We start from the raw sequence: 21,602 nt of genomic DNA, 5'->3' as shown, positions 1-21,602 counted from the left end.
CTTTTTAACACTTTAAAGAGGTCTTTTGTCGCAGATTTGCCCAATGCAGTGCGTCATTTGATTTCTTGACGCTGCTTCCATGGTGTTGTTTGTGTATACAAGTAAAATGAATTCCTTTACAACTTCAGTATTTTCTGTTTATCAAGATGTTGCTTATTGGTCCAGTTGTGAAGATTTTTGTTTTCTTTATTTTGAGGAGTAATCCATACTGAAAGCTGTGGTCTTTGATCTTCACCAGTAGGTGCTTCAAGTCGTCTTCACTTTCAGCAAGCAAGCTTGTGTCATCTGCATGTTGCAGGTTGTTTATGAGTCTTCCTCCAATCCTGATGCCCGTTCTTCTTCATATAGTTCAGCTTCTTGGATTATTTGCTCAGCATACAGATTGAATAAGTATGGTGAAAGGATACAACCCTGACACACACCTTTCTTGACTTTAAACCACACAGTATCCCCTTGTTCTGTTCGAACAACTGCCTCTTGACCTATGTACAGGTTCCTCATAAGCACAGTTAAGTGTTCTGGAATTTCTGTTGTTTGCAATGTTATCCATAATTTCTTGTGATCTACACAGCAGAATGCCTTTGCATCGTCAATAAAACACAGGTAAACACAGGTAAATGTATCACAGCAACGCGCAAGCCACCACAGTACAACAAACTGTGGCATCGCTTACATCAATCTTTGGATATGTAGTTTTTTTAGTATTCACATTTTAGGGTGCCTTAGAATGTATTTAGTTAATTAAGAATGTGAAATTTTACTTTGCGGGTAGAATGAAATTACAGTTTTGGACTGTGTATCATCAGAAAGGCATTTGAAGTTAAAAATTAAAAAAAGGTCATTTTTGGATTCTCGCTGTTATGGTATAACTACCTTTTTACTATTAATGTTCAGGACATTTGTACTCAGCACCAGCTAAGGTCTGAAGGAGGTTTTACATGTTTTGGCTTAAGGGAGCTGGAAATGTGCTAGACAAATTAGGATAAAAATATTCCCTTAGTTTTAATGAATTCATGAACAAAACAGCCATTCCCACTGGAATCTTTCCAAATAGCTCCCAACTTCAGTCAGTAAAGATTCTGTACACAGTAACAGCAGGTTAATTTTGAGCCATGCTGTGTTTGTCCCTAAAATGAGAGCAGCAAGTTGTCGTAATGCGCCCACCCACCAGAAAGCAGAGCATCAAAACGTCTCCATTCAGGCCCTGACCAGGTTGGCTCTTTGCACGTGTACCTAAACCCCATCGTCCACAGAGTGCTGATGATAGCCACCTCTTTCAGAGTCATTCTCAGCCAAGGAAACCCAGGACTGCAAAATTGTTTACATCACTGAACCCTGTGTTGACCTAATTCTGTTTGTTTTTCTACTTTAGGCAATCTTCTTATCGTGTCTTTCCCCCACTGTCTAGAGACCATGGTCCTGTACATCATTCTGTCCCCTAAAGCACCTCACCTAACTACATTACTTTAAATAGAAATAACAACCTCCTTGACATATGAGGCCCTTCACCACCTATCCTGTATTGCAGCACTCACTGCCGTGCTTTGAAGCTCCAGCAATAATGACTCGCTTGTAATTTCTTTCCAATTCATACTATTTCATCCCTCTAGCAAGAATACCCTTGCCTTCTTCCCCTCTATTCTGGTTAATTCCTACTGAATATGCTAGACTTATCTTAGATGTCACCTCTACCAAGACGACTTCCCAGAACCTTGTCTGTCATTATCTCTTTATATCTCTCCCCTTTAGATTTTTTTTCCACATGTGACTACAGTATCTCACACAGTGCTCCCCATTATGCAGTAGGCACTCAGTTGTTGATTGGTTGAATTGAATATGTTATAAATGCTGCTGTTGTTGTTTTAGCAAGTGCCCAGCAGGCACCTGTGATGGATGTACGTTCTATTTCCTGTGGGAGAGTGCCGAAGCTTGTCCTCTCTGCGCAGAGCATGACTTCCACGAGATTGAGGGAGCCTGTAAGAGAGGATTTCAGGTAAGCGGCAAACCTACCCATGCAGAAATGTGTCATCGAAGATATATATAATTGGTTAATCTGGCATTGTTACACCATAGAAACTCAGGTTAAGAGACATAGCTAAAGTTTATAGTTAACTGAATGTGACATTAATATGCATTTAAAACAAAGTCTGATAGTAAACTCCCATATGCTGGGGTAGCTGTGGATGTATCCTGGGATTGGGGAAAATAAATTGTAACAAGGAAGTTATAGGCTGTATTACCTGCTTATTAAAGAAATGATGTCAATAAACCAAGATGTTACTTATATAATGGAGTTATAAGTATAATTAAGATGGGATGGTATAACTGATTCACCACAAGAAGCATGTCTAAAAACTAAAGCATGCTTCAAGGAGATTATGGTCTAGAGTATGCAATAACTTTCTTCGGCTAGCCTGTTAGGAAACATATATACGCAACGTACCTGAAGTCATACCCTTGAGTTGCAGTGAGGCCACTGGGGCAGCTGCCCATTGGGGTGATATCTAAATAGGTGGGTCCCAGAGCAGCAGAGGCATTATCAAAATGGCTGGGATTGAGAGCATAACTATAAAGTCAACTTGGAGTCAGGTGCAAAGGGTGAGAGAAAGAAAGAACAAATAGTAAAGCCAGTGAGCAGAAGGGTTTCAAGAAAGCTGAATTCTTGGGAGGCAGCACATCATAAAGGGTAAGAACACAGACTCTGGAGTCAGACAGTCTAAGGCCAATGTCCAGCTGTGCACAATCTGATGTGTTATCCTGGGCAAGTGATTTTACCAGTGTATGCCTCAGTTTCATCGTCTGTAAAATGGGGATAAATACTTCACAAGGGTGTTAATATGATTACCACAGTTTCTGTCATATTAATAACCGGTATTAATATGACAGTTTCTGTCATATTAAAGCTCAGTAAATGTTAGCTATTCTTCCCCTTTCTCCTTTGTATTCTTGACCTCATCACTATTATGTTGTTTTGGATATTTCTTATCCAATACCTGGAGAAAGTTATCTAACTAGATTAGAAGCCATGCAGGTATACAGAAACCCTGAACCAGCACCGCTGTGAAAGGTTTGAAGTGGTGGTGACACTTCTGTATCTGCCTTTCAACTACTGCTTATTGGAAATTGTCCATCTCATCATTAGAATAAGAGATGTGCTCCCTACTACCCCAGTTCTGGGGGAATAGAACTGCAGGAGAACAGACTTCTACATCACTACCATGTAATATTTTTTTTAAAAAATATTTTATTTTTCTGAATGTAAAAGCAATACAAGCTAATGTGGACAATTTAGGAAACAGACTAGGAAAAAGAAGACAAATTAAAATTCTAAATTTAATCTCGCCACTCAGAAATAATGATTATTTAAACATTTTTGCATTTTCATTTGGTCTCTTTTTTCTTTCATACACACACAATCACACATTCACACATACATTCTGTATTTTTCTCTGCAATGTTTTTTTTGCTCTTTTTTTAAAATTGGAATTCTACCCTATATTTTTTTAAGTTTGATTTTTACATTTGAAGCCCTGTCGCACAGTGGTTAAGAACTTGCCTGCTAACCAAAAGGTTGGCAACTTGAATCTACTTGCTGCTCCTTGGAAATCCTATGGGACAGTTCTACTCTGTCCTGTAGGGTTTCTATAAGTCGGAATTGACTCGATGGCAATGGGTTTTGGCTTTGGGGTTTTTTTTTTTTTTTTTAACGTTTAATAGATCATTAAATTTTTTGTCTTTAAACACTTTTTTGAGAATATGGTTTTATTTGTTGATATGCTGTTATTTCTGTATTTAGGATTTTTTAATTCCCATGTTGGACATTGCAGAAGAAATTGAAAACAATCTTTTTTAAATAACTCTGTAATAGAACATCCTTGTTGCAGATTTGATTATTTCCATAGAGTTTACTACTAGAAAAAGAGACTAATTGGATCCAGGGAATGGACTTTAAGGTTCGTGATACATATCACTAAACTGCTTTGGGTGTGTCAATTTGCATTTCCACCAGCAGTGTCGAGAGAGCCTTTTTAGCACACCAGCTTGAAGTAGTATCATCAGAAAGACAGCGTTGCCTGCTTTAGGAATACTTGCTTACAACATTTCCCTCCCCAAATTACACTGAAATGACAGTACAGAAGTACAGAGGAGAATAAATCAGTACCGATGCTGGGAATCCTAGTGGAGGAGATCAGAAAATCCGAGATTTTGCTGGGATTTCTGAGACCTAGAAGGTATATGGGATAGGTCTACAGGTCCTCATGGAGGGGGCAGCAGGCTATAGAGTGCTCACAAGAGTAAAAGTAGTGGGAGTGAGAGCTTTCTGTCCGGGGAAGTCATGAAGCACCTTTGTTAGCAGATTGCAAGGCAGGAGTGTGAGAGGGGGAGAAATCGGGGAACCCCTCCCAATCCCGCGCATACTGGGTACCTGGTAGCCGGGGTGTTCACCCCTGGGTGAGGGGGCTGGAAACATAGAAAAGTATTGTTTAAATTGGTGTTTTTCAAACTTTAAATGACAGTGACCCTGTAGTAAGAAATACATTGTATATCAAACCCTGTACACAGACACAAACTGAGACACAAAGGAATATACCTAGAAATGAAATTGTTTCATGGAACAATACTTTTTTTTAATATTGTATGATAAGTACAAGCATAAAATTAATATGTGTTCTTATTAATATTTTAATGCAAAATAGGAAAAATCCCCAAATAGCACAAAAAATAAAAAAGGAAATGTTTTATTCAATTCATTAAGTGTTGCCTGTAGATAAGTTAACTTCAGCTCAGCACACAGGGAAAATGCTGCTCACTCATTGAGCACCCTCTTGAGCTAGTTTCTTTTTAACATTTTTAAGTGGGTCGAGGATGAAAATTCTAGTTTCACAAAAATGTTTCCTTATTAATCCTCATAATAATAATAATGTACTTTTTCTGCTTTGCAATGCAAATTCTTCTTTACCTTATTCCTAAATTACAATAAGCTTATTATCTTATCACTTTTTGGAGTAAATAAAAAGCTTAGCTGCATTCCCTTTTTTGGGCACGAATTTTAACTCAAGGGTTTTGAAAAGATAAATGATATTTTGTCCAAATGATCTTTAATATTTAATATTTGCCTTCTGGACGATAATGATTAGAAGGTGAAGATAGTGAAGCCACACCAATTTTGCTAATTTTATTTCATTCAAACTACCTCCATTAAAAGCTGTCTTCAACATGTTATAACAGTGTTGGGAACAGATAGTTGCTAGATTATTCTTTTTAAATATTTATTTTTTGCCGGAAGAATAATATCTTTTGGAACACTTCAATGTGTTTTACGTGTTGAAATATATGATTTCCTCCTTATAGCTTATAGTTCCAAACTTAATTTGAGAAATATAAAAAATCAGTTAAGTATCCCCTTCTGTTATGCTCAGATGTTAATTCTGAAAATATTTGCTAAATGAGATTGAGTTTCAGGTAGAAACATGTGAAAGTCATTCCTGAATTCATACCCTTTGCTTAGTATATCCTGTGCAACAACAAGCAAAGTTGGGTATGGTGCAGTAAGTGGGAAGGGTCACTTCCAATCTCTAAATAAAATATTTCAAAAGGTCAGCTTTTCAGTGAGCTTAACATAGTACAAATAACAACTTTCACTGTGTTTTCCTTCCATTGTGTCCATGAATAAGGGTGGATTTCTTTGAATACCAAACCTTTATGATGGAGTGGGAGTGGGGGGGAAGAGATTGTAAAATATTGCTATCTTTTTCTTTTGTAATAATTCCACCGTGTTTCAGTCCTGTTTTCTGCTCCATCCTTTATAATTTTTTGCTTTGTATTGACTACAGTGTACTTTTGCAATTCTCTAAATGTATCTGATCCAGTTGTGTGTGAAGTTAAATTTACACTACACGATAAGTCCTCCACATACAGCCAGTATAAACCACAAGAGCTGCACAACTTGTGATAAAATACTCTTATCAAATTGGATCTCAAAAATCTATACCAGGTTCTAAGTGTGTATTAAGCATTACTTCTAAGTGTCATGTGGTAGTAAAGATTTGAAGAGATACTGTATTATCACTAAGAGGAATGCTTTTTAATTTATTCTCAAATTTATTTCACCCTGTTCCCACAATAATCCCTACATGCTGGAAGAATACATTTTTTTAGCTGCAGTGTCAGCTATTATTTGCCAATGATATATGACTGTATGATGCAATGAGGCCTTCTAAATAACCATTAGAGAATGGCTAAGAAATTTTGCCAGTACGGTGATCTTTTCTTTCTTTGATAGTATTTGAAGAGCTTATTGAAAAGTTAAGTATCTGAGTTTACAAGTATCTTTTTAAGTTTGAAGTTTTAAGATTCATTTATAAAACTGTCATTAGACATTAGAGCCTGCCATTTTCATTGGATGTTGCACCTTTAATAAAACCATATAAGCTCTTGCACAATCTTTTTTTTCTCTTGTTAGGATGCAGTTAGTGTGTCAACATTTATTGACTAGAGTCGACATTTATCTCAGTATTGTCATTTTTTACACTTTCAGATGCAGCCATTGAACTTGAACGTGCCTCTGCATTTCTCACCTCATTTTTACTTATGAAAGTAATGCAATCCATTTTAAAAGGAATTCATTTCCACTAAGTTTAATGCAAACGTTACAATTGTCATGTATTAAAAAAAAAAAAAATCAATCACTAATGTCCTTTCTAAAAAACATGCTGAAAGTTCTTATCCGAAACTTGGTTGAAACTTTTGGTCAAAGTAAATAAGATTCTCCTGCACAACACTTCATGACTGACTGCAAATTATATTAACATAAAATTAAATGTCATGGTGTTATCCTTTTGTTAGGGTGTTGATCAAAGTGATCATTATACACCAGAAAATTTAATGAGACACAGTGAGCAAAAGATTTAATGCCGTCTTATTAGTCTGGAGGTATAATCATCATGCAAATTGCTGCTGGCTGCTGTACATGTTGAAGATATAAGGAAGCGTGCACTGTACTCCGATTTTCTTTTCAGATGTGTCTTATTATATCTATTTTTTTAAAAATTACTGGTTGAGACCCAGTAAATTGCAGGTTACAACTTGCAGTCTGAAAAACGCTGCTGTTAAAGAAATTGAGTTATCTACTTTGGGAGAAGAAGAATACCTGGTGTGGATAGTGATGATCCAGGATAATAGCCTTCATATTTTAGCATAGGAGAGAGGGGTGCAGCCTACCCCCACACAAGCCACCAAAGCCTGCTGGACATGGTGCTCATACATGCCCAGAATTCAGGGTGTACTCTTGTACTCAAAGGAGAAGTCTGTTGGGGAAATGAATCTATATGATGGGCAGGTGACACCCATGTCAGCTAACAATATTAATGAACCTAAGCTTTCATTCAAAAACATGATTAAGACATCAGGGATCATCAGAAATTTGAGGAAAGTAGCTCAAAAGATGCATCCAAAGGGAGTAATTTTTATTCATCCTCCTCAGTGTGGAGTGGGCCCTTCTGATCGACGACCCATGTCTTTATTTGACTGTGTTGAATTTTAATTCATTATTTCCTTACTTACTGTCTTCTATATCTCTTTGTTCCCTTCTGGGAGCTTCTGTTAGGTTAATGTTGAACTTTCTGGAATAATCTTCTATACCTACTATGAGTAAATGGTTGGCAAAATCCTTTCTCCTTCTACATGAGAAATTGACCTTGTAACACATCTGGCTTTCACAATTGAGTCTGAATCTCATTTTTCATGCTATCTGTGGTTTTATTTTTTTTTTAAAGGAAACCTTATACGTATGGAATGAACCTAAATGGTGCATTAAAGGAGTTTTGTTGCCTGAGAAAAAGTTGTCAACCTGCGAAACAGTTGACTTTTGGCTAAAAGTGGGAGCAGGTGTGGGAGCTTTTACAGCTGTTTTGCTGGTGGCCCTAACTTGCTATTTCTGGAAAAAGAATCAAAAGTAAGTAGCCTCATTGGAATGATCATATAAGAACTGGAGGCTCTGTTTTGTCGTGAAAATTGTAGATTTAATCATCATATCCAGAAGATTTCTCAGAGACACAAGAACAAACTATAGGAGAAGCCTTTAAGAAAGCAACAGAATGATTTTTATTCTTAATAGAAAGATCATAGAACGTCACAGATCATTGAATTAAGCCATTTATTATGCAGACTTAAGAAAAACCAAGGCTGCCGGTTACTCAGGTAGATGGTAGATGGAAGCACAGCTGAGATTGGAATGCCGATCTTCTTTCTGTGTCTTTGTTCTTTTTATGACATCATCCTGTCTTCTTGACCCACCTTTTATTTTTCAATTTTTTGTGGTCGTATATTTGCAAAGAAACATACTAAGTGTATAGACAAATATCACATTTATTTTACTCCAGGATTCAGAGAATCTGGAGTTGGATATTGAGTCTAACTTCTGAATGTGTATTGATTCATTATATGATTTGAATCTTTTAAAATAATTTACATGTCAGTGAGGTTGTGAAATTTCAGTATTGTAATATGTAGGGACAATAGCAATATCTAGGATGCTAAGTATAAATGAATAAATGATATAGAGAGATAGTAAAGATCAAATCATTTGCCTGTTTGGTATTCTCATTTTTGAACTAAACTTTGAAAAATCTTATAGTGAATTAGCTTCCAAATATTCATAAATTAAGAAAATGCATTTAAACCTCAGGGTTTCTCTTTGTTTTCCAAAAGTTATTTATAATTAGAAAATTTAATCAATGTAAAATAATGATAGAGTTAACTGTTTTGCACTGCCTGTCTGAAATCCTGGAAAATATTTGCATGTAAATGGTGGATAAATGAATGAACACAACTTTGGCTTTAGGTGAGAGGAAATTGTTGGTGGAACAACTATACTATAAGACAATTTAATGAGCTGGAGTATTGCCACCTAAAATAAGAATTAATTTATATAAAAATAAACTACCATTTATTTATTTTTTTCATTTATATATTTATTCATCTTTTAATCACTTCTTAGACTAGAATACAAATACTCCAAATTAGTAATGACAGCTAACTCAAAAGAATGTGAGCTCCCAGCTGCAGACAGTTGTGCTATCATGGAGGGAGAAGATAATGAAGAGGAAGTTGTGTATTCTAATAAACAGTCACTACTGAGAAAACTCAAATCCTTGGCAACAAAGGTAAGAATAGAATTTTTAAACTGCTATTACCATGTGTTTATAAATTATAGGCCATATTAGCCTGATAGTAGGATATGTGCAAGTCCTTTGATTTATCATGTCTATATCTCAGTGGGTATTTACCCAACAGAAATACTCTTGGAAGTACATAAAGATGTAAATTTAAGAATCATTGCAATTGACTCAGATGATCTGATCAGCACCTAGGATTTGCTTCCACATTTGTGGAAACAAAGAAGCATGTCTTTAATCTGCCAGTCTGTAGTTTCCCAAGTGACAGACTGAACAGCTAGGCCATTGGCAATAGCTCAAGTCACTGAAAATATAACAAGGTTCATTAAGAGAGGTACTGACCAGACCTATGAGAATGGCTTTGAGTTCTGTTCACTGAGCCAAGCGATTTCATCCATTTTCAGTTATTCATACCTGTGCTGAGAATGAACAGCGATACCTGCCCAGTGGACATCATTGGATTTCAGCTTAGCTGAACCACTAGTGAATGGGCATAGGCATTTAAGGGACCTTGATGAATCAAGGGCCCCTTTGGGCCAGTGGCTTTCATTTAGGTGCAGAGTAGGGGATAAAGTTTCCCCCAAAGGGTAAGATGCCACTTTTTCATGAGAAGCTAAGATGCCACTGGGGAGAGGCCAGCTGCATTCTTGAATATACCATTTTAATTTGACCTGTGGGTTTTTGGGCCATTCCCACCTTGTTGACTCACCACAAATGGGAATATCAGGCCATACAATCACAGGGTCTGCCTGGGAAAGGCATTCCGTTTTGACATGAGCCCAGTAACAAGGTAATAGCAGCTTTTCAAAAGGGGTGTACTTGGTAACATGTCAGGGAGGTGATGAATCCAAAACTCCAAAGAGTGTCTCCAGTGGGAGGCTGCTTCCCTTTGCCAGAGCATCTAATTGGCAAATCATCAGTCACAGAGAATTGTTACCACAGGGCTGACCTGAGGCTGATTGCCTGATGGGCAGCAAGTCCTACTGCCCAGAGGAGAATGTGCAATACCCAGTGCACCGTTCAGGCAGCTGTCTTTGAGCCTACTTTCCTGTACTGAGCCTGCAACCATCTCCCCAGTTCTTCTTTATTACCAGGAATAAAGTGGAGGACATTTATTGCTTGGATGACCATACAACATGTTTACACTGATTACCATGAATTTCTCTCAAATCCTACTAATCAGTATGTAAGACCTTCTGCCTTCCTTTTCCAGAAAGCCACGTCTCTGTCAGTTTCCCATCTTTGTCATTAAAACTGTGAAATGTTACCCTATTTGCTAGTTAACAAGTCAGTCTGCCACAGTTTCATGGACATTTTTGAAGACGTGACACTCTTAGAGATGAAACACAATTTAGTATTCATAGCAGTAGCCAAAATATCAGCATTTGCTTTGCTTCCTCAAGCCCCAATTTAAACAGGACTAAGTGAAAAGGACCAGGTGACACTTGTACACACCGTGGGTTGCATTATAGGAAAGGAACTCTTAGCTTGACGTTATTGACTGAATTATGTTCCCCCAAAATATGTGTTGTAAATCCCTCTATGCCTGTGGTTATAATCTCATTTGGGAATGAGTTGTCTTTGTTATGTTAATGAGGCAGGATTTTTTGTAGGGTGTACCTTGAGTCAGTCTCTTTTGAGATATAAAAGAGATTAAACAAGCAAGCTAGGAAGCATAGATGGGGGAAGAGAAATGCCCAGCTACATGAAGATCGTGCAGGAACTGAAGCTCAGAAGAGACAAGGACCTTCCTCCAAAGCTGACAGAGAGAAAGCCTTCCCCTAGAGCTGGCACCCTGAATTCAGACTTCTACCCTCCTAAACTGTGAGAAAATACATTTCTGTTTGTTAAAAAGCTATCCACTTGTGGTATTTGTTACAGCAACACTAGATAATTAAGACACTTGGGGACCCTGAATCTTTTATAATAGGCAGTAAGCATGTCTGCTGTTTACTTCAGAGAGAGACATTATCTCTGTCTTCCAAGGCTTTTTTTATACAAATATCTTTGAGAAGATTACCTAGAATGAAGGACAATCAGTGATTTTATCATAAGAGATGTAAAAATACAAGAGACCCATTGAGAATTACCTCCCAAGAGGGATTTACTCAGATTTATCTTAATTCTATGAATCTCCATTTATAAGGGCATTGTTGTAGCAGTGAGGGAAGTGCTTAGGTAGTAGGGAAGATAAGAGAGAAAGTGACCACTAAACTGAATCTTAAAGAGTAAATGGGAATTATTCAGGGGGAGAGAGTATGTTAAAATATTACATAAACTTTTAAGTGTTCCTCATATGACAGTTCTTCCTGTGTATTATGTTATAGCCAGAGAAGTTCAATTGAAAAAGTTCTCTGTAACAATCACAGGAAACAAGAGGACAGAGCTTTTCCCCCCAAGAAGGTTCAGTGTAGCACATTTTGTTTTGAAGAGCAATTTTAGTCTGTATAATATTTTTTTTCACTTTTTAAAATGAAATTTAGAAATATTACAGAAATGTTGAAAGAACTGTATAGTGTGAAACTACCTAAATTTGCTATATTTGATTTATTAAATATATTTCCATCTATACATCTGTACATTTATTAATCCATCTCTTTTATTTGATGCATTTCAAAATAAGTTGCAGACTTCAATGCATTTCACTCCTAAATATTTCAGGATACGTGTCACTGATTGTCATTGATGAGAATTAAACATTTTAAGGTTTTTAAGGTAAAATTGTTGCATAGAGTGAAATGTACAACTCACAAGAATACCATTTGAGGGATTTTGAGAAATGTATACACCTGTATAACTCAAAATCCTATTGAGAGATAGAACATTAGTATCACATCTGAAAGTTCTTTCATGTCCTTTTGTGTACAGTCAATTCCCATCCCTATCCCCCAAAGGCAACTATTGCAATGATTTTTTTAAACCGTAAATTTGTTTTGTCTGTTAGAACCCCAAATAATTATAATCATACAGTATGTAGTATTTTGTGTAATGTTTCTTTCACTCACGTCTACCTTGTTGTGTTAATCAACAGTAGATTCCCTTTTATTGCTGAGTACTTTAGTGTACTGTTTTATAGATACATCAACATTTGTTTAACCATTGTTTTGTTGGTTGATGCCAGTGCTGTTTTCGTTCTTTGAAATTTTTGCCTCAGTTTTTTTTTTTTTTTTACTTTTTCTTTATTGTACTTTAGATAAAGGTTTACAGAACAAATAGTTTCTCATTAAACAGTTAGTACACGTATTGTTTTGTGACAATGGTTAACAACTCCACGACATGTCAACATTGTCCCTTTTCAACCTTGGGTTCCCTATTAACCAGCTTTCCTATCCCCTTCTGCCTTCTAGTCCTTGTCCCTGGACTGTTGTGCCCCATTAGTCTTGTTTTGTTTTATGGGGCTGTCTAATCTTTGGCTGAAGGGTGAACCTTGGGAGTGACTTCATTACTGAGCTAAAGGGGTGTCTGGGGTCCCTACTCTCAGGTTTCTCAAGTCTCTGTCAGGCCAGTAAGTCTGGTCTTTTTTTGTGAGTTAGAATTTTGTTCTACGTTTTTCTCTAGCTCTGTCCGGGACCCTCTGTTGTGATCCCGGTCAGAGTAGTCATGGTGGTAGCCAGGCACCATCTAGTTGTACTGGACTTAGTATGGTGGAGGCCGTGGTAGTTGTGGTCCATTAGTCCTTTGCACTAATCTTTACCTTGTGTCTTAGTTTTTTTCATTCTCCCTTGCTCCCGAAGGAGTGAGACCAGTGGAGTATCTTAGATGGCTGCTTACAGGCTTTTAAGACCCTAGACACTACTCACCAAGGTAGAATGTAGAACATTTTCTTTATAAACTGTGTTATGCCAATTGAGCTAGATGTTCTCTGAGACCATGGTCCCCATAGCCCTCTGCCCAGCAACTCAGTCCCTCAGGGAGTTTGGATGTGTCTATGGAGCGTCCATGACCTTTCCTTGTACAAGTTGTGCTGGCTTCCCCAGTATTGTGTACTGTCTTACCCTTCACCAAAGTTACCACTTATCTATTGTCTATTTAGTATTTCCCCTCCCACCCTTTGTAACCAACAAAGATTGTTACTTTTTGTGTGTAAACTTTTTTATGAGTTTTTACAGTAGAGGTCTCATACAACATTTGCCCTTTTGTGATTGACTTATTTCACTCAGGATAATGTCCAGTTTGATCCATGTTATGAGATGCTTCACAGATTCATCATGGTTCTTTATTGTTGCATAATACTCCATTGTGTGTGTGTACCATAGTTTGTTTATCGATTCATCTGTTTATGGGCAACTAGGTTGTTTCCATCTTTTTGCTATTGTGAACAATGCTGCAATGAACATGAGTGTGCATATGTTTATTTGTGTGACGGCTCTTATTTCTCTAGGATATATTCCTAGGAGTGGGATTGCTGGATCATATGGTATTTCTATTTCTAGCTTTCTAAAGAAGCGCCATTATCATTTTCCAAAATGGTTGTATCAGCCAGTGCTATTTTCAGTGTTTGTCTATGTTATGCATGATTTCTTGGAGCAAAGTTTATAAGATTTTTAACTATTGTGTCATGCAAAGTTTGCTTTATTTTCTATATCCTAATCTATGTTCTAAACATACAGTATTTGGTATTTCTCTAGCACTGCACTGGGATTATGGGGCATTATTTATAGTTTTTTTTGTTTTTCATTGACTCTGGGCTCAGCAGTATGTTTCTTTTGTATTTTCATTTGTTTCTTTCATTTATTCATTCCATAGTCATTCATGAGGTGTTGTGTGTTAGTCACTTTACCAGGTTTTGGGTATCTGTCAAATAGAACACAGTCTCTTATCTCAAGGAGTATCTAGTTCATTACAACACATCAATCATTCAGTTTCTCTTTTACACACACGCACACACACACACACACACACAAATGAGGACAATGAGTAGGGTTGCTTGGAGCAAAGAGGAGAGGGAGTGTGGTAGGGTGCGTAGTGACGACATAAGGAGAGGCTTCTGGGAGGAGTTGGTTTTTGAGTAGATTCTTGAATTTAGAGCTTGAAGGGATAATCTTCTGTGGCATCCTTATCCAATGCATCAGTAAACTGAAACCTAGAGAGGTTCACTTGTCCAAGGGGTGTTTAGATAGAAATTAGAAGCCATATCTCTCAAGTTACAACCCATTGTTTTTCCTTCTGTGATGTAGTGTTTCAATATATTTTTATAACCATTGATTGAGAACCTACCATTAGCTGGGCACTGGCTCATGTCTTAGAATTTAAAAAAGAGTGTGATATAGTTCCTGCCATCAGGAAGCTCCCAGTCAGTTAGTAGAGCTAACAGTATGTATAGATAGCCCACCATAGCAGCAGCAGAGCAAAATCCTAGGTTAGCACTGAGGACATGGTGACTAAAACCCAGTGAACCCAACATGATTTTATAAAGGGCTTTCAATGTTTTACTTTAAATATTACCTTGAGGTAATATTTCACCCTTCCCGCTCCAGGGAAATGTTGAATCAAATCTTCTTAAAGGAAAGGTGACAATAAATCTCAGATTCTTTTTCTAGTTCATGACCAGTAACTTAGAGCACTTTCCTGTAATAGAGTGTGATCTCCTTGAAGGCAGACATTTTTTTGTACTTGTTTTTGTATCTCTAAAATCTAATCCGATTCCTGGAGCACTGTGGGCACTTAGTAAGTTATGAGTGGTTATACAAAAAATTGTTAGGCAGAGTAACATGAGAGTTCAGGCAAGTTCTTACTGAACCAGTCAGCTAGAGTGCTGAGGAGATCTGCGCTCTGCTGTCCCAGGGACTTGTCATCTCAGCAGAGGCAGGTGTAAACTGATATGTTGGTGCACTTGCCGTGATTTTCTTCTACAATCCTGTCCCTGTAGCCCTAAATCCAGTCTAATGTCTTGGACTTCTCCACCCAAATGAGCGAAAACACAAAAGCAAACTTATTCTTCCTGACAGCCTCTCATTGTCAACTTCCTATTATTTTCTCATTTCACTCCTCTAATTTACACACAGACTCACCTGTACCTAGGACAGGTCTCCCTGTATTTCCTTTATTTTATGTATATATAAAATTGTAATTCTATTTCTCTTCATCTTTATTTCCCTCAATAGCACCCACCATATTCCAGCAGCCTTCAGAAAGGTTTTACTCACTCTACCAATTAAAATGTTGAGGGAAATCCTGTGTCTTATTTCTCTTTTTCCCTGTTAAAGAAAAATATTTTAATAGACTACATTTTGAATTATTATCTAACAAATACCAGCAATAATATATTTGAGTTAAAATTTTGACTTATTATCTAAGATGGCTTGTTTAATATCTTTCGTAGGCATGTTGTTATTGTGTATCATTGAGTCGATTCTGACTCATAGTGACCCTATAGGACAGAGTAGAACTGCCCCATAGGTTTCCTAGGCTGTAATCTTTACAGCACTCATAAAGGAGCCCTGGTGGTGCAGTGGTTAAGCACTCAGCTGCTAACCAAAAGGTCAGTGGGATCGCTATGAGTTGGAACCTACTTGACGACAACAGGTTTGGTTATTATTGGTTTTAATCTTTGTGAAAGCAGACTGTCAGACATCTTTCGCCTTTGGAGCTGTTGGTGGGTTCTAACCACAGACCTTTCAGTTGGCGGCTGAGCACTTAACCATTGTGTGACCAGGGCTCCCTTATTAGGCACGTATCCAGAAGTTTTTCCTAAAATATATCAGTGAACCGAAGTGATCTTCTGTCTCACTGGTGTTCTTATTTATTTGTGCTGTCCATTTTCTTATTATTCAGACTATATTTTCTTGAAAATATTTCATTTCTGTCAGTTCTATTTTGTTCACTCTTAGCGTAGCAAATTCATCTATTTCAGCACCCAGTTCGAGTGTCCTCTTAGGAAGGGTCTCCGTGGTTTATTCACAGGAATCACAGCTACATCTTCTGCTATCCAGGCTGTCCCTGGATTATGAATGAGATCCATTCCTAACTGTGCCTTTAAGCCTTTAAGTCAGATTTGTAGATAAGTCAGAACAGGTGCCTACAGTTCTTATTTAGCTTTACTTTAGTGCAAGAAAAGGCTCGAAGGCTTTTCACTGATTTAAAAGCTGCACATGCAGCAAGTTGAAGGTGATTGTGATGAAAAATTTGTTGCAAGTAGGGGTTGGTTCAGTCATTACAAAGTGAGGGCAAATTTACACAATATTCAAGGGCACGTATGAGTTGTCCGTATCTTGTAATCATGTGTTTACTTCTATTTTGGATTTGTCTGTCTTATCTCCTGGACATCAAAAGCACCCTTCAGGGTAGGCATCCTATTTATTTTATATCTGCCACCCACCTTCAAATGTAAAATCCTAATTACAAGTGACAGGCACATAGATGAGAATAGCTTCTGGAACTTTTCTTCTGGATGTTTAAGATCCTAAAATTTTATTGGAATGTTAGTGAGTTTATTTTATTTTATTTATTTTTTTCCTAATAGGAGAAAGAAGACCATTTTGAATCTGTTCAGCTGAAAACCTCAAGATCTCCAAATATATGAAGAGACAGTGCTGTAGCCTTCAGACTAATGAACAAAGAAACCTGCTTTCTAGTTTTACAGGACCACATTTTAGAACCTGGCACCTGTCTTGTTGGTGATTCCCTAGAAAAGGACCAAGCTGCTGAAAAGGGAAGGAAGTTGAAGTGTTTGATTGCCTTACCACACGGTCAAGTACCTTGCCAAAAAAAGGAAAGCAGATGGTTTGGGTCTCAACTGAAGATGAAGCTCAACTCAGGAAGAGATTTATCTGTATATAAACATAACTGAAAACCCAGTTTAAACCCACCAGTGCACTGCTGATGCATGTCATATAATTAATGGGTAACTTTTATTCTTTATAATGTGTCCAGAAAAAGTGTGCTTTGGAGGGCAGATATGAGCATATGCATTGTGATCTCACTGATGTCTTTTCTTTGTTTATATCTTGGGAAAATTTTGAAAATTTTTTTAAGGTATAGTTATTTTCCCCATTATTTATTTTCCTGACAGACCTTAAAACATCTTTTGTATTAATAATGATGAGCAATGAAAGACAATAAATTTTTCATTTTTCCATAGGGTATCTTCTCTTGATTTCAGAAATCTGTTATTAGTAATTTTTTTTAGGAAGAGTCAGCATGTATCCGGGTTACCCAAATTTATAATCTTTGAAATTCCATCCCTGTCGGAACTGGTAAGAAGGGCTTGACTCAAAGAGTTGACGGAATTAAGAAAAAAAAAAAAAAAAAGACAAGGAGAACCCTTGACTTTACATTCGTAAAATGATCTGGCACTATTATAGATGTCAAGTGGCTTAAAACAGTTTATGTAGTGCTTGAAATATAATTTAAAATGAGTCGAATGGCTTGTTCATCAAATCATTTGCATAGGAAATGGGGTGGCTTTGTAAGTACAGATAATTGTAAAAAGGTATTGGGATAGTTTTGTGGCCTCCAGAAAAATGGAAATGGGACATTTATCCCACTTCAAACATCATTTTCAAAGATTATATGGTTATTTTTCTTCTACAAGGCTTTAAAGATTATGACTTCCTTGGAAGTTTTTTTTTTTTTTTTTTTTTAAAGCCAATAAAGCAGGAATTCAGTTTTGGAAAATTGCATATAACTGTATTTATAATCAGAATGTGGTTGTATCATTAGCAATTAATGAAGTAAGTGTTGTTCTTATTCAAAAGTGATCCAAATAATTGTGATATTTCCTATGACAGATTACTAGTATTGGCACAATTTAGACATTGGTTGAAAGAAGTTTGAATGAAGTTGGATCTAACCAATTTTGTGTAAACGGTAATTGTTTTAGAACTGGGAAAGGGGAGTTTCCTGGCCATTAATGATCTAAGGTGCTCTGGTTTGTTTCTAAAACACAATAATCTTTATAGATCTTAATCCAGATTTTCAAAAGACTGATGATTGGCTGAGAAAAGCGGACTATATGGGTAGGGTTTGTTGAATATTTTGCTCCAAGCATTTCTATGAGTATGACTTGTGACTTTCAACTCACCAGGTGATGTCGTTATTTTTGTGGAAAATGGGAGAAAAATAAATAATTACATTTATTTGGCTGGTGTGTGAAACACTGGACCATTCTGTTATTGAATGAATGTTTGTTTTGTGTATATCTCTACTGTTGCATACACGATCATAGGTTGAGGTTACCATTATTTTATTGTTTGTTATGAGATTCTGGAGGGTCTCACTCAGCATAAACTTTTTTTTTTTGGTATTCAATTTCTTCAATCTTTTTATAAAGAAGAAATTATTTTGGCATTGCTGATTTCTATCCTGCCAGCAGAGTGCTGATGAGCCTTTCCCCATTTGATAAAAATTTAAACAGAAGAAGGAAAATGCATTTGAAATGCACTCTTTCAGAGGAACCCTGACAAAGGTGTATAAGACTGGACAGAGTCAGGAAGTTTCCACATAGTCACTTGTCACCTCTCTTTTCCTCTTCAACTGTGATCAACATGTATGTTCCAAGCCATAGAGATAATTGGCATTTGTTTCCAAGTAGCTTCTTTCTTCCCCTGTCACTGGACTAAAATCTCTGACATGTCAAAAATGCCTTAAATTTGAATGAACTCTGAAAGTGTAGTTGATATTGAAAGAATTTACTTATTTTATTTCTAATTTTAGATATTAAATAGATTGTCAGCTCAGTTCCTTCTTTGGAAAGGAGCTGCATTTTTTTCCTTTGGATCCTAGTGGTTTGTCATTTTATTCCAAGTGCTGACAAAGTATGACAGAAAGAATGTTGTAGAGAGAATATTTAGACCAGTCCTGGCTATAAAATTCACTTTAGTTTTATGTCTGGCCTTTATAAAACTCAGTGGAAGGTTGAAAGGCATGAACAAACTAATCACATTCCCGTGACTTTTACAATTAAAAGTTGTTTAGTTAGTTGTTTTTAGTTAGTTGTTTTTAGTTAGTTGTTTTTTTCTCCCCGCTAAGTAGTAGAAGAGGTGGGTATTTGTTATTTTTCCTAAAAGGCACCATTTTGATGCCTTAAATACTTCTTTAAGTGAACTCTTGCTTATAACATCTCTTAGCACTCTGTCAAAACATATTTAAATGAATTTTCCACTGGATGAGAACACATCTTCTATGGATAAATTATATCATGCCACTTAACAATGTTGAGCAATTTGGTATGTGTTCACTTGATTAAAGAGACTGAGTTTTATTATTGTTGACGTTTCCCCTCTTTGGTTACCAGTAATCAGGTCCTTTCTAGGATTAAAAATATTTCATAGTGTTTTTGTGTAGACTTTTGTCATTATTTTCTTGCCAAGGAGAAAAGGTGGTTTAAATCAATTATATCGAAGAATTGCTTGGGCCCAGTCATTTACTAACAGGTGTCTTTAGGTCCCCAGGTGATGGATCATGATTGACTGTGCTTCCTCGAAACCAACCTGAGTGTCATTTGACTTCTATCAATAGAGCTACTTCCTGTGGCTCATGATCATTCCTAGTGGGAGGCTAATGTGCAAATAATTTCTCTTTTCCTTATAAAAATAAATTTCCTGGAAGTTGGGTTGGGCAGATGATTCCATTGGCTAAGTTGTCAGTGTATTCCTCACATTCATCTTTTGACACTACTAACAATGTGTAGAGTAGATTCTTCAGAGGACTGGAAATGCTGTCACATTTATTTTATAGTAACCATGAATATTACTCCAGGTTTATAGGCTGAAGTCCTAAATGAAGGTTGCTCTAAAGAAAAGTTCTCAAGGAGAGTAAACTTAAAAACAAAACAAAACAGTAACTGAAACCATTTCTTGGAATCTGTCTTAGTTATCTAGTGCTGCCATAACAGAAATACCACAAGTTGGTAGCTTTATTCAACAAACAGAAATTAATTTTCTCACAGTTTAGGAGGCCAGAAGTCTGAATTCAGGGTACCAGCTTTAGGGAAAGGCTTTCTGTCTCTGTCAGCTCTAGAGGAAGGTCCTTGTCTCTTCTAAGCTTCTGCTCCTGTGCAGTCTTCATATGGCTTGGCATCTCTCTTCCTCCATCTCTGCTTCTCCTTGATTGTTTAATCTCTTTATATCTCAAAAGAGATTGACTCAAGATACACCCTACACTAATCCTGCTTCATTAACATGACAGACACAACCCATTCCCAAATGAGATTATAACCACAGGCATAGAGGTTAGGATTTACAACACATATTTTGGGGGGACACAATTCAATCCATAACATTCCACCCTTTGGACACCCAAAATTCATGTCCTTGCCACATATGAAACACATTCACCTCATCACATCATCCCAGAAGTCTTAATCCCACGTCCAAAATCACATTTTCTGAATCATCTAAAGCAAATATGGTAAAACTTTAGGCATATTCTATCCTGGGGCAAAATTCCTCTTCATCTGTGAACCTGTAAAATCTAGACTACAAGTTATCTGTTTCCAAAGTACGATGGTGGAATAGGCACAGAGTAGACATTTCCATTACAGATGGGAGAAACTGGAGGGAAGGAAAGGATAACAGGCACCAAGCAAGTCCAAAACTCAGCAGAACAATTCACATTAGTTCTCAAGGCTTGAAAGTAATCCTCCATTCTCTGGGATGGTCTGGACAATAGCCCCAACCTCCAGACTCTGGGTGTTGGCCATGCCCTCTGGATTCTGGGTGGAGGCCCCTCAGCCTTGGGCTTCAGCTTTGCCTTCCAGAGCCATTGGGATGGCAACTCTGCTCCCTTGGCTTTGGATGGCCCCATTCTTCTAGTCCATTTGAGTGGTGACCCTACCCCCTTGGCCCTGGCAGGCCTTGTTCTTCTGCCCCTTGGACATGGCAGCACTGCCCCCTCAACTTTGGGTGATGGCCCTATCCCCCTGGCATACCTTAAAGTCAGCCCCACACTCTGGAACCAAGTTGGTGAAGATCCAACTCTTTGAAACCTGGGAGGCTGTGGCCCCACCCTTTGAGATCCAGGAGACCGTGGCCCCACCCTTTGAAACAGAGAAGGCTTCGCTTCCCATGCTCCTTTCAACAGTTCTGCTGATCTCTGAGGTGTTCCAAGATGGTTCTTTCCTTGGAGGACAACAGATGTAGCTCCTTTGGCCTATTTCCTGCCTTTAGAATTCCAAGAAGCAGACAATTTTTCTTCCTTTCATCCTTCCTCTGACCCCTTCAGTGAAACTGATGGATTTTCTATTGTGGCAGTTGGTTTGATCCATCAGTCGCAGGCTTAATCACTTTAACAAAAGATTATGTAGCCATTCAGCTCTTCCTTCCAGGCCCACTGAGACTGCAACTCTGCTTACTTGGCTTTGGGCTTCCCCATTCTTCTAGCACCTCTGAGCAGCGATTCCACCCTCGTGGCCCCAGCAGTCCCCATTTTTCTGCCCCTTGGGCATGGCACCCCTGCTCCCTCAGCTTTGGGCAGTGGGCCCCATCC

General features: G+C 37.5%; 1 protein-coding gene across 2 annotated transcripts in view; it reads left to right on the top strand.

Annotated features, from left to right (window-relative positions):
* Nucleotides 1–17,114, top strand: part of ELAPOR2 (endosome-lysosome associated apoptosis and autophagy regulator family member 2) — a 174,653-nt gene extending 157,539 nt beyond the window's left edge. Inside the window, exons 19-22 of one of the 2 annotated variants that reach the window (XM_004381480.1) lie at nucleotides 1,867–1,993; nucleotides 7,776–7,954; nucleotides 8,999–9,164; nucleotides 16,639–17,114. In XM_004381480.1, coding sequence (XP_004381537.1) covers nucleotides 1,867–1,993; nucleotides 7,776–7,954; nucleotides 8,999–9,164; nucleotides 16,639–16,698 — 532 coding nt within the window. In that variant the 3' untranslated portion in view covers nucleotides 16,699–17,114. The remainder of the gene's footprint in view (nucleotides 1–1,866; nucleotides 1,994–7,775; nucleotides 7,955–8,998; nucleotides 9,165–16,638) is intronic. The other variant, XM_012556997.2, reaches the window with a different exon arrangement.
* The last annotated feature ends 4,488 nt before the right edge of the window (nucleotides 17,115–21,602 follow it).

The sequence above is a fragment of the Trichechus manatus genome, unplaced genomic scaffold (assembly GCF_000243295.1).
Source record: "Trichechus manatus latirostris isolate Lorelei unplaced genomic scaffold, TriManLat1.0 scaffold00085, whole genome shotgun sequence".
NCBI classification, from domain to species: Eukaryota; Metazoa; Chordata; class Mammalia; order Sirenia; family Trichechidae; genus Trichechus; species Trichechus manatus.
The sequence above is the reverse complement of the archived record's forward strand: the minus strand, read 5'-3'. Positions and strand labels throughout refer to the sequence as shown.